At 35.9% G+C, this 15,752-nt stretch overlaps 1 protein-coding gene across 1 annotated transcript; it reads right to left on the bottom strand.

Moving 5' to 3' along the window:
* Positions 1-213: 213 nt before the first annotated feature.
* On the bottom strand, positions 214-15,685 carry LOC128214650 (transmembrane protein 19-like). Its single transcript, XM_052921217.1, has 6 exons — positions 15,575-15,685; positions 12,943-13,053; positions 12,628-12,765; positions 9,156-9,413; positions 7,776-7,991; positions 214-7,432 (listed from the first exon to the last, which is right to left on the bottom strand). Exons 1-6 carry the CDS (start codon positions 15,660-15,662, stop codon positions 7,266-7,268), a joined length of 978 nt encoding a protein of 325 aa, XP_052777177.1. The 5' UTR covers positions 15,663-15,685; the 3' UTR covers positions 214-7,265.
* Positions 15,686-15,752: the final 67 nt, after the last annotated feature.

Raw genomic sequence — 15,752 nt, 5'->3', positions numbered from 1 at the left:
TTTGAATAGAGGTTGCGAAACTCTACGTGTTACACACTACTAATTAATTTCCCTATACATTCAATACAGACACACAACACTTTAGATCGAAAAAAATGCCATTTCTAGCATTTCACATATATGACAATCATTAATTGCCTTAATATTCAGTTCAAACCCAATTTATTTAAACAATAAAAAGGCAGTCTTGTCTCTCCTAAGAAAACTCGCTCACAATTTTACACTGTTTATTTCTCAATGAATCCATCCTTGGAAGCCAGTAAATTCTAGTTTCAGCCAAAAATATTTAATCTCTCAGATATTTATGATTTTTTTTCTCTCTGAGTGCAGGTATTCACTTTTAGACTGAATTCAAAGTATAAACTATTAACTATATGCATCACTCAGCCATCAACAAAACATCAATCTGAAGTAGCATTCTCAATCTGATATATAGGCATTCTGGACCACATCCTGTTGTTTTGGGTGTAGTCATATTGCATTTATAAACCTTGTAAGGTTGCCGGTATAAGTGGGATATTTTCTGTGCACTACATTAACCGTGTTTGAATATTGTGCACATTTAAGGGGATTAGCTTATGTTTTGGCCCTAACTACATTTTCCCCCGTAATTCATTTAAAAACACTTCAGTTATAACTATTTTACTCTTTGATACCGAAATTGCAGAAAAAATTAGACATAAGTTTCAAACAAATATTTTGGTTTTAAAGTCGGCATGCAACGAACAGTCACGCCGGTACAGTCAAGAAAAATTAGAAAACTGACAACTAAACCACACGTCCACAAGAACTCGTACACAAATATAAGGATAACTTAACCTTTAAGCCTTTTGTTGAAAAGTGTTTCTAGCGCTATTCAAAATCGTGGACTTCCAATACAATATTTGATCATATATTAATATTAATTTTGGTAAAGGGATCCAGCCGTTTCGGTATCTTAGTTTAACACCCTAAATGATTTGCCAAACTTTATTTCGTCATACAAGGACAAGAAAAGCCCCACTGAGACAACCATAAACTCTTCCTAAATACAACGTTTAGTCACGATATGTCAACTAAAGTTGTTCAGTTTCAAACATTTTTTTATATTTTGTAACAGTAACCTTGATTTTGACCCCAGGGGCCCCAAAAGCAATCCCATGAAAGGTCTCCATAAACTATTCCTAATTACCATGTTAAGTCAAGATATGTCAACCCTAAGTTATTTAGAACTTACCAACATTCTATTATAAGTAACAGTGACCTTGACCCTTGGGATTCCAAACACAATCCCATAAAATATATCCATAATCTCTTCCTATAAATGAAATTTGTTTGAGTTATGTCAACCCTTTCTTCAGTAATTCAGTTTTAACCGGTTTATATTTTTAGTTTAAGTGACCTTGACCCTAAGGGCCCTAAACGCAATCCCATGAAAAGTCTCCATAAACTTCCTAAATATAAAGTTTAGTCATGATTTGTCAAGCCTTAGAAAACTGGAGGTATTCAGTTTCAACTGTTGTCTATTTTTAGTTACAGTCAGTGATCTTGATCTTGACCCCAGGGGCTGACAACACAATCCCATGAAAGGTCTCCATAAACTTTTCCGAAATTCCAAGTTTAGTCAAAATATGTCTAATAACATTTAAGTAATTCAGTTCATACCAATTTTCTATTGTAAGTAACAATGACCTTAAGGGTCCCAAAAACAATCCAATAAAAGATATCCATATACTTTTCCTATAAATGAAGTTTGGTCAAGATATGTCAACCCTTACTTAAGTCATTCAGTTTTAACCATTTTTCTATTTTTAGTTTAAGTGGCCTTGACTCTAGGGGCTCCAAATGCAATATCATGAAAAGTCTCAATAAATTCTTTCAAAATATAAAGTGTAGTCATGATATGTCAACCCTTACTAACTATATTCAATTTCAACCATTTTTTTCTATTTTTAGTTACAGTGATCTTGATCTTTACCCAAGGGGCCGCAAACAAAATCCCATAAAAAATCTCTTTAAACTCTTCCTGAATATAATAAGTCAAGATATATCTTATGTTACTAAAGTTATTCAGTACTAACCAATTTTCGACTTGAAGTAACAGCTAGTGACCTTGACCTTGACCCTAGGGGCCACAAATGCAATTCCATGATAGATATCCATAAACTCTTCCTATTATGAAGTTTGGACAAGATATGTCAACCTTAACTTTTTCAGTTTCAACTGTTTTTTTTCTTCTATTTTTAGTTGTAGACCTTAACTTTGACCCTTGGGGCACCAAACAAAGTCCCATGAAAGGTCTCCATAAACTCACAAATACCACGTTTAGTCAAGATATGTCAACCCTAACTCAAGTTATTCAGTGTCAACCGTTTTTCTGTATTAGTAACAGTGACCCTGACCTTGACCCTCTGGATCCCAAACACAATCCAATGAAAGATATCAATAATGTTCCCATATGTGAAGTTTGGTCAAGATGTGTCTACTCTAACTGAAGTTATTCTGTTTCAATCGTTTTCTTTTTTTAGTAACAATGACATTGACCCTAGGGGTCCAAAACAAATCCCATGTAAGATATCCTTAATCTCTTCCTTTATATAAATTTTGGTTAAGATATGTCAACCTTAACTAATTTAGTCAGTTTCATAGGTGAGTTTGAAGCTGCCCACATTGCCCGAACAATGACATACATCATTTTTATAACCAGGTTTCAATAATTATGTAAAAACCAGGTTAAAAAAGTGCATTTCAAAAATTATAATAACACAAAAGTGATTTATGTGAAAATCAACACACCTACAAGCACAAGTGTAAAAGTAAAAAAGTTTAAAAACAATTCAAACCCCACTGTAACAGGATATCTATCTATTACATGTAGCTTTACATGTTCTTGTATCACACATCACATTTTCAGAAGAATTTCAAGCAGCTAAATGTGTTACTTTGTTATCAGATATTCTGAGCTTTCTTTAATAGTTTAAACTACCATTTATTTTCCATGTATTTTAAAAAAATTATATAACAGTTGCTAAGTCACTCTCCTAGGCATGATGTTGCATGAGAGTGTGGTCTTTTGTCGAGGAGGAAATCAGATGGGAAAACCCTCTTGTCTGACTTGGTGACCGAAAACAAAACTTATCGGCCCAGGCCAAGAACAATAACAAAACAAAAAATGGTAACTCATAATATCATTACAGCATTAACGTTATTAATATCAATAACAAAGTCCATGTATATGTACATAAAAATGTAGCACATAAAAACAATGTAAACGGAATGAATTCCCAAGAAGATGCACCAAAGTTGCGTTCATACTTTTATTTCAAAGGAAATCATAATCAACATTACAATTAACAAGCTAATCAAGCCATTTTATCATATGCTTTCCGATGGTTAATGGAGATTTAACAGTGAAATTACAAGAGCACTCAACTATACACAACTTTGTCTATAATACCGTAACATTGGGCGTCGGCAGCTGTTACACTTATGGCGGTTGTTTGGACGCCCAATATGCTAGTCGTGAATAATATGTTACGAGGATGTCAAACTTGTATTTATTATTTAGTTGGATAAACGTCCTTTTCACTCACTTTAACAGTGACTCCCAGGGCCCCAAAATGCAATCAAATGAAAGGTCTCTTGACCAAACTTTATACATAGGAAGAGTTTGTAAAGTATAAAATGAATGAAATGGAGGGTATTGGAGTTAAATAAGTGAAAATGCAAACTTGCACTATAATTTAAACTGGATGCTGACGCCGGGGCGAGTAGAATAGTCAATTTCAAATCAAACGTCAGCATGCACTTAAAGGGACTGTGTCACAGATTGGCACCAAAAAAAGTTTTTTTCTGTAACGAATCTCAGGACAATTATGAATCTCAGGACAATTATCTAATAGAATGTGTCATGCTTTGATATCATAATTGTAAAAACAAGAGGCCCAAAAGGGCCTATGCTCTACTGGCATGGCTTTTGTGGTCATATCAATCCAGAGCATGTATGTATGGGTAAAAGCCAACAGACATATACTTTATGTTTTGTGTTTGGGTTACCTGAAAACGTAGCACGTTCAACATCTGAGCCCAGAAAGTATTGTAAGCAGATTAGTTGCATGAACTATTTTAATATGTGCCAAGTAAAAGTCATCTGATAAAAAAAAATGCTTTCAAAACTGTACTCATAGTAAAATTTTTTGTAGTTTTAAAAGTTAAAAAAAGTTGGCCAAAGGGTCAAAGTCAAGGGCATCCTAGGACAACATCGATCAAACATTTGAACAAACATTCACAATCAATTGTGCTGAGATGGATGCACGAACACACAAAAAGATTTTCAAACCTTTCCAGATTTATGTTTACCAAACCTGTGAACCCTGGGTGTGGCCAGTAATGACACCAGGTGCATAACTTAAACATTCACAACCAATTTTGTTAAGATGAATGTGCAAACTACAGAACTTAAAGCTAAAAAATGGCCTTTGGGCTTTCAACAAGAACAAGGCAGAGTAATTCACAAAATCAACTGCAGAAGCAAAAAGCAAATTGTCTCTTAAAATCCTAGACTTGCAAATTGTCTCCCTTAACTCTAGAGTTGAATTTACATGTACATGTAAACTTGGCTAAAAATAGAATTCGCTTATGCAGACCTGGCTAAAAATAGAAAGCATTTCTTTAAAACTTTCATGGCCCATAATCTAGGCATTTATGGACGGATCTGGCTGGTTTTTGAAAGGAACCGAGCTCTAATGGATATCTATATACTGTACAAGTTTCATCGAGTTACAATCAAAACTGAAGACTGTATTGTGTTCACAAGCAATTGTTTACAGACGCACGAACGCATGACCGCGCGGACGCACATACTACGTACATATTACCATCGCATAAGCTCTTCTGGCTTTTGGCCAGTAGAGCTAAAAAGTACCAAATGTAAAAAAGAAAATTGTGTCAGAGACCGGGTTCGAACCCACGTCGCCAAAATTGTAGGCCAGCGTCTTACTCACTGCGCTAGAAAGGCTTATTCTAATCGGGTGACATAATTAAGCTATACACCTACCTCGGTAATATCACGTGATAACACCGAACACAGCAAATCACGCATAAGGAATGAATTCTACCTGGTAGACATACCCAGTAATCTTTTTTAATGGAAAAATATGAAATAACTGCTAAACTTAAATAAATTGTAAACTATGTGGTAGTTCAGTTAGTAAGTCTCAATGCATTGTACACATCGATGCCAAGTTTATGTCAGTTTTCGACAATTTTCTTTTTTTCTCTATTTTATCATACATGAGATACATTACTTTAAGTGAGAGCCGGGACACAAATTCAACGGCATAGTTTCCGAAATAATATTATGTTCCCATACAATTTGCTGAGCTTAAACAACAATTAATTGTCATAAATATCCGTTTTAGGCGCATAGTAAAAAGAAAAAGTGTTTGCTTCAGTGTTAGATTGTAATATGTTTCACCTTGTAAATACCAAAAGAAAACAGCTAATGTGAAATGCAGCTTTTGGTGCTTTTCTCAGTGAATTATATTATGATCTTACACTTAAAACAATTATCCACTATATTATTAAAAAGGCATATTTCATTAATAACTAACTGTTTGGGGTCTTTAGATGAAAGATTTCTGAAGATTTGTTACAAGAATTTTGAAATTCATCAATAGAACAGTTACACAATATTTATAGCAGTGTGTTTGAAATGAAGAACAAGAAATTAAAGGCTAATATATAAGTGATATTGAAGTGATAATATATTAACTATTTTTGAAAAATTGTAATACATTTACAATTACCAAAGTAAGAAGTACAATAAACCCAAAAAGCTAAAAACATTAAAAGAGAAAATGTAAGATAGAGGATAATTGTTTGTTTTCAGTGTAATATGCAATCTATTTCATGGGGTGAGCACAAAAAACTATATTTACCTTAAAAAGAAATATTTACTTTTGAGGTTCACGATGGTGAAAAATTTTGCAAATGTACACTAAAACAATTTTTCATAAATAAAAAAAGAAAATAAATTTTATTGTAGTTTTTCAGAATTGCGCACCAAATTGTATGCAAAAGGAACGTTATTTTGGAAAAGAAGTCATTGAAATTGTGTCTCATCCGTGTGCACACTGATGGTTGATCTGTGCATCAAAATGGGCTTAGATTTTAAAACAGAGATACGTTCAAAACAGTGATAAATATCGAATTAATACTCACTGACATATCTCTATTAACCATGGGAGAACATATAATAACCAACAGGATGTGATCCTTTGACAGCTGTTTTGATCCAGGTCTTAACCACTGGGCCACTGAGGCATGGATATGTCACAGACTATAATACTGTAACCCAGTACTAACACTGTTAACATAATTATATTAGAATTACAATATCTGTCATTCTGTGTTCTTGTTCAGGATAGAAATATCTGACACAAGCTAGGGCACCTGATTTTGACTGATGTCATGACGCAGTCATTTGTATTCACTAGTTCCTTCGATATCACGGTTATTTTGTTTTGTTATAAAGATATATTTTTGCAAAGTTAATGTTTATGGAACTCATCTATTGAAATCTCTTAATTATGGTTATATAAAGTTACTTTAAGTATATAATAAAAGAAATTAAAAGTATTACGCCACAGTGCGTGCCTCATCTGGCATGGAGAGGTGCCAGATGAAAGTTTCCAGCACAGCTGACATCACAGGAAATGCCTATCCAGAGTGCTAGAAAGAGTTGACGAGACTCAAAATTTTCTTTAGATTAAGGGAACTTTTAAACAATTTTTTTTAATTTACAACACTTAGATCAGAAACATTAGGGGACCTTATGCAACAAGTAAATTGTTTTTATCTTCGTTAATATAAACAAATACATTATTTCTTCAATTTGACCCATTTAAAAGGATTGAAATGTAGCAACTTTACAACAGTTGAACCCCGTTGGCTCGCACTCCTAGGAACCAGCAAAGATACAAGTACTTTGAGCCTTGGAAAATTTAAGCTAAGTGGGAATGCTTACATTCAGTATAAAAAAAACGCAGGACAATTACGGTCATCATGTGAATGTGAATACTAAATCCAATCTCAACCTTTAGAGCAACACAATTTCTTGCCATGCTAATTTGCCAGTTCCCAGCTACGTAAAGTGTGTCTGCACCATGAATGGAATGCTTGGAGCGAGTACGGCAGTGGTAAGGCAAGCAACTAGGTGTACACTGATGTCAACATGAAGGACAATAAAGTTTATTATGTGAATTTCGAACTCAATCTTTTCCCAGCTATGTGAAGTGTGTCCACACCATGAATGCAATGCGGGGAGCCAGTAAGGCAGTGGAAAGGGAAGCAACGAGGTTTACACTGTGATTATCAAGAAACACTGTCCCACATATATGCTCCACGCTTGGTCCTGGCTTATTCACTATTCGGCCACTTGATTTGTCATAACCTGTAAAAAATATACAAACCAATATGATACCAAATATGTCATAAAACAAAACCTTGGTGACATGCCAAATTAATAAGCTATTCTCAATATGTCAAGGGACATAACTCAACATTTTACAAAGGGAGATCTTTGAGAGTTGCTACATATTTGTTAGCATTTTTATCAAGCTTTATGAATAAAATTTAGATCAACACAAGTTTGAATTGTGGCAAACATAAATATTTTTACACAAAGATGAAAGTTAAAACCAACATCAATAATAACAAGGCTTTTGTTCCTTTATACTGCCCTAAAGAGCATAACAGAAAGTATGCCATAAGGCTCAGTAAAGGTGACAGATTACCTGAGTATTGCAAAGTTGCCCCTAGGAATGAGTCAATTATTGACCCAAGCAATCCACACATTCCTCCCACGAATATTAGGGGCCACTGGGGCGGGGACGAGGTAAGGTAGTCCTCATTGGCCACAAGAACAAGTGTGAGGTAAAAAGCCACGCTCACAACAGCCCCACCTACAAAACTGGCTAGTGTGCCTATAACTGATATCCCACCATTAGTTCCTGAAATTACACAATGAATCGGTCATCAGTGTTAGATATCAGGTCAAGACAACTTCCAGTACAAAGTCCTGCCAAGTGTTTCTATATTTGATATCCCTCCATTTAATTCCTCAAAAAAAAATGAACTGGTCATCAGTGTGAGATAATATGCCAGTCCACAGAGCTGGCCAGCGTTTCGATAACAAATATCGCTTAATTGGTACCTGAAACTTCCTGATCTTCTATCAATAATGGTAAAAAAATGTGTGCAAAGTTATTTAAAATTCCTTCAGACAATAGAAGTCAGCATAAAGATGATGAAGGTGCCCAAACAGTTTGATATAAAAGTTTAAAAAGAAAAAAAATGATTTTGTGTGATTTTCTCAATATTATTACGTATTTTACCTTAATAAGTTCCTTCTTTGTAAAATATTCTATAAGGTTGATAGACGGTATAACCGTATATGTCACTGTATTTTAATGAAAATCCAGCTTTATGATAGGAGTGATTCATACACTATTTCAGCCAGTCCAGACCTGTCAAAAAATTCATATGTACCGCTGAAGACATAAAACTGTGCCGCTTTGCGATTTTCACAACAGGGAAAAACTGCAAGAAAACATAGCCCAGGTTCAATAAAACACATCAAAAGCCCTTTTAAACATATTGAATGGTAGTGCAAAGAAAGAATTAAGGACACACAACATAAGCCATATGGTGTAATTATAAGGAATAACCAGTTAGCTTCTGAAGGTGTATAATGGACTGAAGGGTCAGTTGACTGACTAGCCAGTCCTATATAACCCTAAGTTGTGTGATATATTGCTTAATTACATGTCTTCCATTCTAGACCAGCAAAAGTAATATCTGACCAATTGTTAAAGCCAATTGCATAAAGCTTACAAGTTTATTTTTGGTTAGTTCAGCTATCCAACAAGTTTATTTTTGGTTGGGTCAGCTATCCAACATGTTTATTTTTGGTTGGGTCAGCTATCCAACATGTTTATTTTTGGTTGGGTCAGCTATCCAACATGTTTATTTTTGGTTGGGTCAGCTATCCAACATGTTTATTTTTGGTTTTATTTATCCAATAATTCATATTAACCAAACAATTCAATGATTACCTGTGGAACATTTATCTTTTAGTTTTATATAACTGGCTGTTGATGTTAGCAGTTCAGTACCTTTGGGAACAGACTGAAATGTAGTTATGAGCCAAGCTGTCTTGGACTTTCCAAACACTGATCCAATCTCGGATGAGAACGTATCGCCACAGCTACAGCAGAGCGACCCCATAACGGCAATACTGAGCCATGAGGCTATATAGTAGCGTTCGAAATCAATCAGCTTCTCCGTGCAGCCTACTTCCAGCAGATACAGGAAGGCAAGCTGCGCAGCTATCCCGCCATTGCAGAAAACTTGGATCCAGTTGCGCTGTCCACCTGAAAAACAGTTAACTGTGACAGGTTCACAAGGAAAAAATACTAAGGTTGGCCTTACCCCAGTTTTTTGTTTGTTTGTTTTACTTCCAATTTCATTTTGTCATGAAAATTGGAAAAAAAAGACCACTGGAGAGGATAAAAAAGACTTGCTTGGGGGTATTTTGCGGAGTTAGTAGGGTAATGTCTTGGGTCAAGGGTATTTTAGGGAGTTGGTAGGGTAAGGCCTTGGGGTGGGGATATTTTGGGGAGTTGGTAGGGTAATGTCTAGGGTAAGGGGTATTTTGGGGAGTTGGTAGGGTAAGGCCTTGGGTCGGGGATATTTTGGGGAGTTGGTAGGGTAATGTCTTGGGTATGGGGTATTTTGGGGAGTTGGTAGGGTAAGGCCTTGAGTTGGGGATATTTTGGGGAGTTGGTAGGGTAATGTCTTGGGTATGGGGTATTTTGGGGAGTTGGTAGGGTAAGGCCTTGGGTTGGGGATATTTTGGGGAGTTGGTTGGGCAAGGCCTTGAGTTGGGGGTATTTTGGGGAGTTGGTAGGGTAAGGCCTTGGGTCAGGGATATTTTGGGGAGTTGGTTGGCCAAGGCCTTGAGTTGGGGGTATTTTGGGGAGTTGGTAGGGTAAGGCTTTGGGTCGGGGGTATTTTGGGGAGTTGGTAGGGTAAGGCCTTGGGTCGGGGATATTTTGGGGAGTTGGTAGGGTAATGTCTTGGGTATGGGGTATTTTGGGGAGTTGGTAGGGTAAGGTCTTGGGTTGGGGATATTTTGAGGAGCTGGTTGGGCAAGGCCTTGGGTTGGGGATATTTTGGGGAGTTGGTAGTGTAAGGCCTTGGGTCAGGGGTATTTTGGGGAGTTGGTAGGGAAATGTCTTGGGTAAGGCGTATTTTGGGGAGTTGGTAGGGTAATGTCTTGGGTAAGGGGTATTTTGGGGAGTTGGTAGGGTTACAAGGCCTTGGGTTGGGGATATTTTGGGGAGTTGGTAGATCATTATAAAAACTATGGTCATTATAAAAACTATTTATTTATTTGTGTCTAGGGTTTTAGCTAGAGCGTTATGAGAGGGTGCTGCATCTTGTCCTTTTTTAGAAGCACCTTTCTGCCCACATGGAGACCTGTAATTTCAGACACTAGGGTTTTAGCCAGGTTTTAAGGACAGTGGGGCTTATGAAAAGGGACAGGGTGCTGAATGACAAAAGGGCACATATTGTATCGGGCAGTCATAATAATTAATTTAATTATAAATTTCATAGAATATGAAATAAATTGTGCTTATTTGGAGTTATATTAGGTTTTTAACTGCAAAATGTTAAGATTGTTTAAATTCATAATCATTTTTCAAGTTTTAATAAAAACAAAAGAAATATTTGATTATCTTAAGCATTTAATTCTTTAAAGGCAGGAGGGTGCACATTCTGGTCTCTTGGGGAGTTGGTAGGTAGGTAGTAACTACCATTCCTATGGATGCCACAGTTTAAATCCTTTCTGGGTATGTAAAAATAGTTGAATGTAATTTTAGCCCTGTTATACTCAACCATTTAAATGGGCTATAATATTCATACAGAATTTGCTAAAGAATGTGAAGTCATAGGCTCAGGAAAGTATGAGGCCAGTCAAGCGGTAGAACTTGCCAGCCAAGCATGCTTTCATATTACAGGCTCTCAAGCGTTCCTACTTTTAGAAAAGGCCTATTTTCTCCTACTTCTTGTTTAAGCCTTAATTTTTTTTGTAACAAACTATGATTTATTTTTTGGTCTGATGGCTGACTTTTCAACAACTTTAAACTATCGTTCAGGGCTTAGTTTCATTATTAGGTAGGATGAGATGGGTATAAGAGATTCAAATATATTTGTTAACATGAAAAAATGCTGTAAATTAATCCCAAACTGATGTACAGAAGACCTTATTTTCGTACATTATTTTGCCAAAAATTCCTACTTTCTTCAACTAAAAGCTCGTATTTAATTCCAAGTTTTCCAGCACACTGCTGGAGAGCCTACATTTTCTAAGCTAAACATGTACAACTCTAACAAGAGATATCCTGGGGCTTGTATGATTAGAAAATCTTACTCAATCTTAAAATCCATTTTAAATGTTGTAAATGTGTTTTTCCATTCCCCAACTTTAAGTTCATTTTTAGTACTGGCTATTTATGTATTCACACCAATAATTTTGCAGATAAAAAGCAACAGAAACAAGAGATGTTTGTCAAACATTATGCCCCCCCTGAGCGCCATGTTGTCAGGATTATATGAACAATTGAATGAAATATGCATGGACCGAAATGACAGCTGATTTGTTGCTGTTATAAGATTATGACCGTTAAAGTGTGAGGATAAAGTGTGTTATGACCGTCATGACCTTTGACTCTATGAACTCAAAATCCAGAGTCATCAGCTGGTCACCGGAAACCTAAATGTCAAGTTTGAGGGCCATGGGTGCAGGCATTGTCAAGTTATCACAAGACAAGTTTTTTTCGTTCAAGGTCACTGTGACCTTGACCTTTGACCCGATGACCCCTTAAATCATAAGGGGTCATCTACAAGTCAGATGCAACTCCAAGTCACGTTTGAAGGCCATGGGTTCAGGCATTGTTGAGTTATCACTCAGACAACCTTTTACCATTCAAGATCACTGTGACCTTGACCTTTGGCTCTATGAATCTACTGGTCAGACTTAACATCCATGTCAAGTTTAATGATCATAGGTTCAGGCATTGTTGAGATATCAGTGGGGGAAGATTTGTTAACTTTTTTGCGTTAAAGGTTACTGTGACATTGACCTTGGCCTGATGACCCCCAAAGTCGATAGGGGTCATCTACCGGGCAGGCCCAACCTTCATGTCAAGTTTGATGACCATACGTCTAGGAATTGTTGAGTTATCACTCGGACAAGCTTTGGTCTACGGACGGACCGACCGACCGACATACCGACATGCCTGTGCAAAGCAATATACCCCTCTTCTTCGAAGGGGGGCATAATTAATAAAAGATCATTTCTCAGAAACACATTCTAGCCTTTTTAAAAGACAAAAGATCAATTTCATTTTTACCAAATATAATGACTTGTAAATAAACGTACATCTTTCGAAATGTAATATTTCAAAGAAAAAGCAGTACCAAGAATGAAAGCGTAACAATGAAAGTAAGTTGCAGTTTCAAGTCCTATGTCTGAATTTGAGACAGTTTAATGGGGCATAGGGATCACTGCTTTTCTCAAACCTTCTTTAAAATCCTCTTCTATTGATTTCTTCTGTTGTGCTCTGAACTTTGTAACCTTGGACCCCGCAATGAAGAATGAAAGTAGCGCAGAAAAGAAGCCCAGGTTACTGATGGTCATTATGAAGCCAACGACACAAGCTGGAATAGACGATGTTAATATTTAAAACAGCCTCTTACAGATTGACATAAGTGATGGGATTGACAGTATGGCTGTTATAAGTTTATAGCGAAAGATCATTTCATAGTAATACAAGTAACTGTACAAATAAAGCAAACCAAATCTGAACAAAACATTAAAAAACAATGATTTCCAACCTGCTACTGCACCAGATATGTCCAGACTCTGCCTTCTCAAGCTCCATTGTGAGATGAGAATCGGCACCACGAGAGCTATGAGGAATCGGACAGGAGAAATGGGCTCTGCATCTAAAATGAGTAAGATTTAATTCAACTAACTGTTAAAGATTAATTGTTTATAATCAAATGAAAATACAGTCTAACAGAACATATCTGTGACCAGGTATTTGATACAAATTAAGCCCATGGAGCAAGAATTTGTGGATGATGTCATATTTTTAAGTTGGCAAGTTAAATTGCTGTTACATCATACTTGGTTTGATAACCAGCTGAAAAGCAGTAAATACAAGAAAAATGATAAACTCTGCTTTCGTTTTAATCTGTTTCAATATAAAACATACATACCGTAATAGTATAACATAATTATCATGTTGCAATCTAATGTTTGATGTTGAATAAAACATTAATTTTTAAACTTAGGAGAACATGAAATCAAACTTTAATAAATCAAAAACACAAGAAGTAAAAACATTTGCATTGGACCAGATCATGCTCCCAGTCTTCCTGCTAATGTCACAAAGCAATAGCCATTATTCCATCAAAGTGGATACTTTTGCATCGAAATAACCAGTAACTTTTGCCATTGAAAGAGTTGTGGCAAAAAAACACACACTAAACTTTCTGCCTCAAATATATCTGCATACCATATGTTAACCTATAGAACAATACAAACTTAAGATAAAAGTTAAAACCCTTTTTTTATTTAGATTAAGAGGGACCTTAACCCCAGGTGCACAAATTCACATGCTGATTAACATAACATGCAGACCAACATTTCGTGAAGGTTTATAACTCTCACTCAAATACATTAAATTGAATGCTCTCTAGGCCTAATTTCAAATAAGTCAAGGGCCATAACTCTGCTAGTCACAACCACAAACAAAACCCCAGATGCACAACTTCACATGCTTGTTGTCATTTCAAGTTTCATGACTGTGAGTCTGTGGCTCATTTCCTTAACACAATAGCAGTGACACAAGATTTCATGCTTTTTATGCTATTTTTATATAAGTGACAAACTCTACTTTTACTCCAGGTAATCTCAAGCTAAACCCAAAGGTGCTAAATTTCACATGCTACTGAACATTCCTTTTAAGTTCCATCACTCTTGCTCAGTCTCATACTTTTTGAGATAATAAAGCTCAGCACATACTTGGTGCAGCCACACACAAAACCCCAGGTACACACTTTTACATGCTGCTTTAATAACATAATTAGAGATATGTGTGACACACAATTTCATGCTCTTTGGGCTATTTTTAACTAAGTCAAGGGCCATAACTCTAGTATGTGCAGCCACACACAAAACCCCAGGTGCACACTTTTACATGCTGCTTAATATAATTGGAGATGTTGGTGACACAAGATAGCATGCTCTATATACTATTTTTTAACTAAGTCAAGTAACTCTAGTATATGCAGCAACAAACAAAAACCACAGTGCACAACTTGACATGCTGCTTCAAAGGTTTATCACTCTTGCTCATATTCTTTGACACTAGATTCCATACTCTAGGCTACTTTTTTCAACTAATTTAAGGGCCATAACATTGTATATGCTGGGCATGCCACACACAAAACCCCAAGTCCAGAACTTCACATGCTGCATAACATCCGTGTAAAGTTTCATCACTCTGGAAAATGCTGCAATGTGAATGGCTTTTTTTGCCAGTGGTTTTTTTCATTACATATAAAGGTTGATAAAATTAACAGCATCAACTGTTACAATATACGCCATTCTTAATTTAAGGACACTCATTTTGGTGAGAAATTGTTGTATGTTAAGTCTTGAAAGTGTAGAGAGCCAACCCTGTCAATACAGTTTTCACCAATTCAAGGGTCATAACTCTTAAATGACAAGAGGCGAAAATGCTGGCAAACAAACCTGACCTAAAGACAGATTTTAGGTCTTTTCTATAATTAAAGGATGATAACTCTTGAAGGACTCAATCAATATGGCTGGTGAACGACTTTGTCCAAGAAATAATTCACAAATACACATTCTGACCAAATTTGGTAATGATTGGACAAAGGCTTCTAAAGTAATTGATTGGACATTAGACCAATATTACATAATTTCTATAATCAAAAGGCAATTTAATCTTATTTGACCCTAGCTGGTTATCGAACATGTCAGACATATTATGCCATACACATTCTGACCAAATTTAGTGATGATTGGACACAGGATTCTAAAGGTATTGCTCAGACAAGACCGATTCGAGATTTTATTATAATTAAATGGCTCTAACTCAGGATCTCAAGTGACTAGAGCCATATGTCCGGTTAGTAAACTTGTCCTAGAGCATTCATATGTCCATACACATTTTGACCAAATTTGGTGATGTTTGGACAAAGGCTCCTCAAGTTATTGATCAGATAACAATAACATACTGGATATGCTGCAGATACTCTTAGACAAGTCAAAGAATCAACAAACTGTGTCAATTTAAGCTTTGTAAAACAACTGAACATTTAATCATATGGACCAAAAGTGGTACAACTCCTCGCGAATTAATATGACAAATCATTGCATCACTCGCGTCAAGCTTTATTTTCTGTCATGTTTCATAAAATGAAATAAGCTTACTATGATTGTAAAAAGTCATAAAGTATGAACACTTCCAGCTGAGTAAACTGAGAGGAATAAGCACCAGCAAAACATATACGGATATCATAGCCTAGCAATTTTAAAGGATCGAAGTAGATTGAGTACGAACATTCAGAAAAATATATACAGTATTTTTGTCTGAAAAAAATCAAAAAGT

The sequence above is a fragment of the Mya arenaria genome, chromosome 13 (genome assembly GCF_026914265.1).
Source record: "Mya arenaria isolate MELC-2E11 chromosome 13, ASM2691426v1".
NCBI classification, from domain to species: domain Eukaryota; kingdom Metazoa; phylum Mollusca; class Bivalvia; order Myida; family Myidae; genus Mya; species Mya arenaria.
The sequence above is the reverse complement of the archived record's forward strand: the minus strand, read 5'-3'. Positions and strand labels throughout refer to the sequence as shown.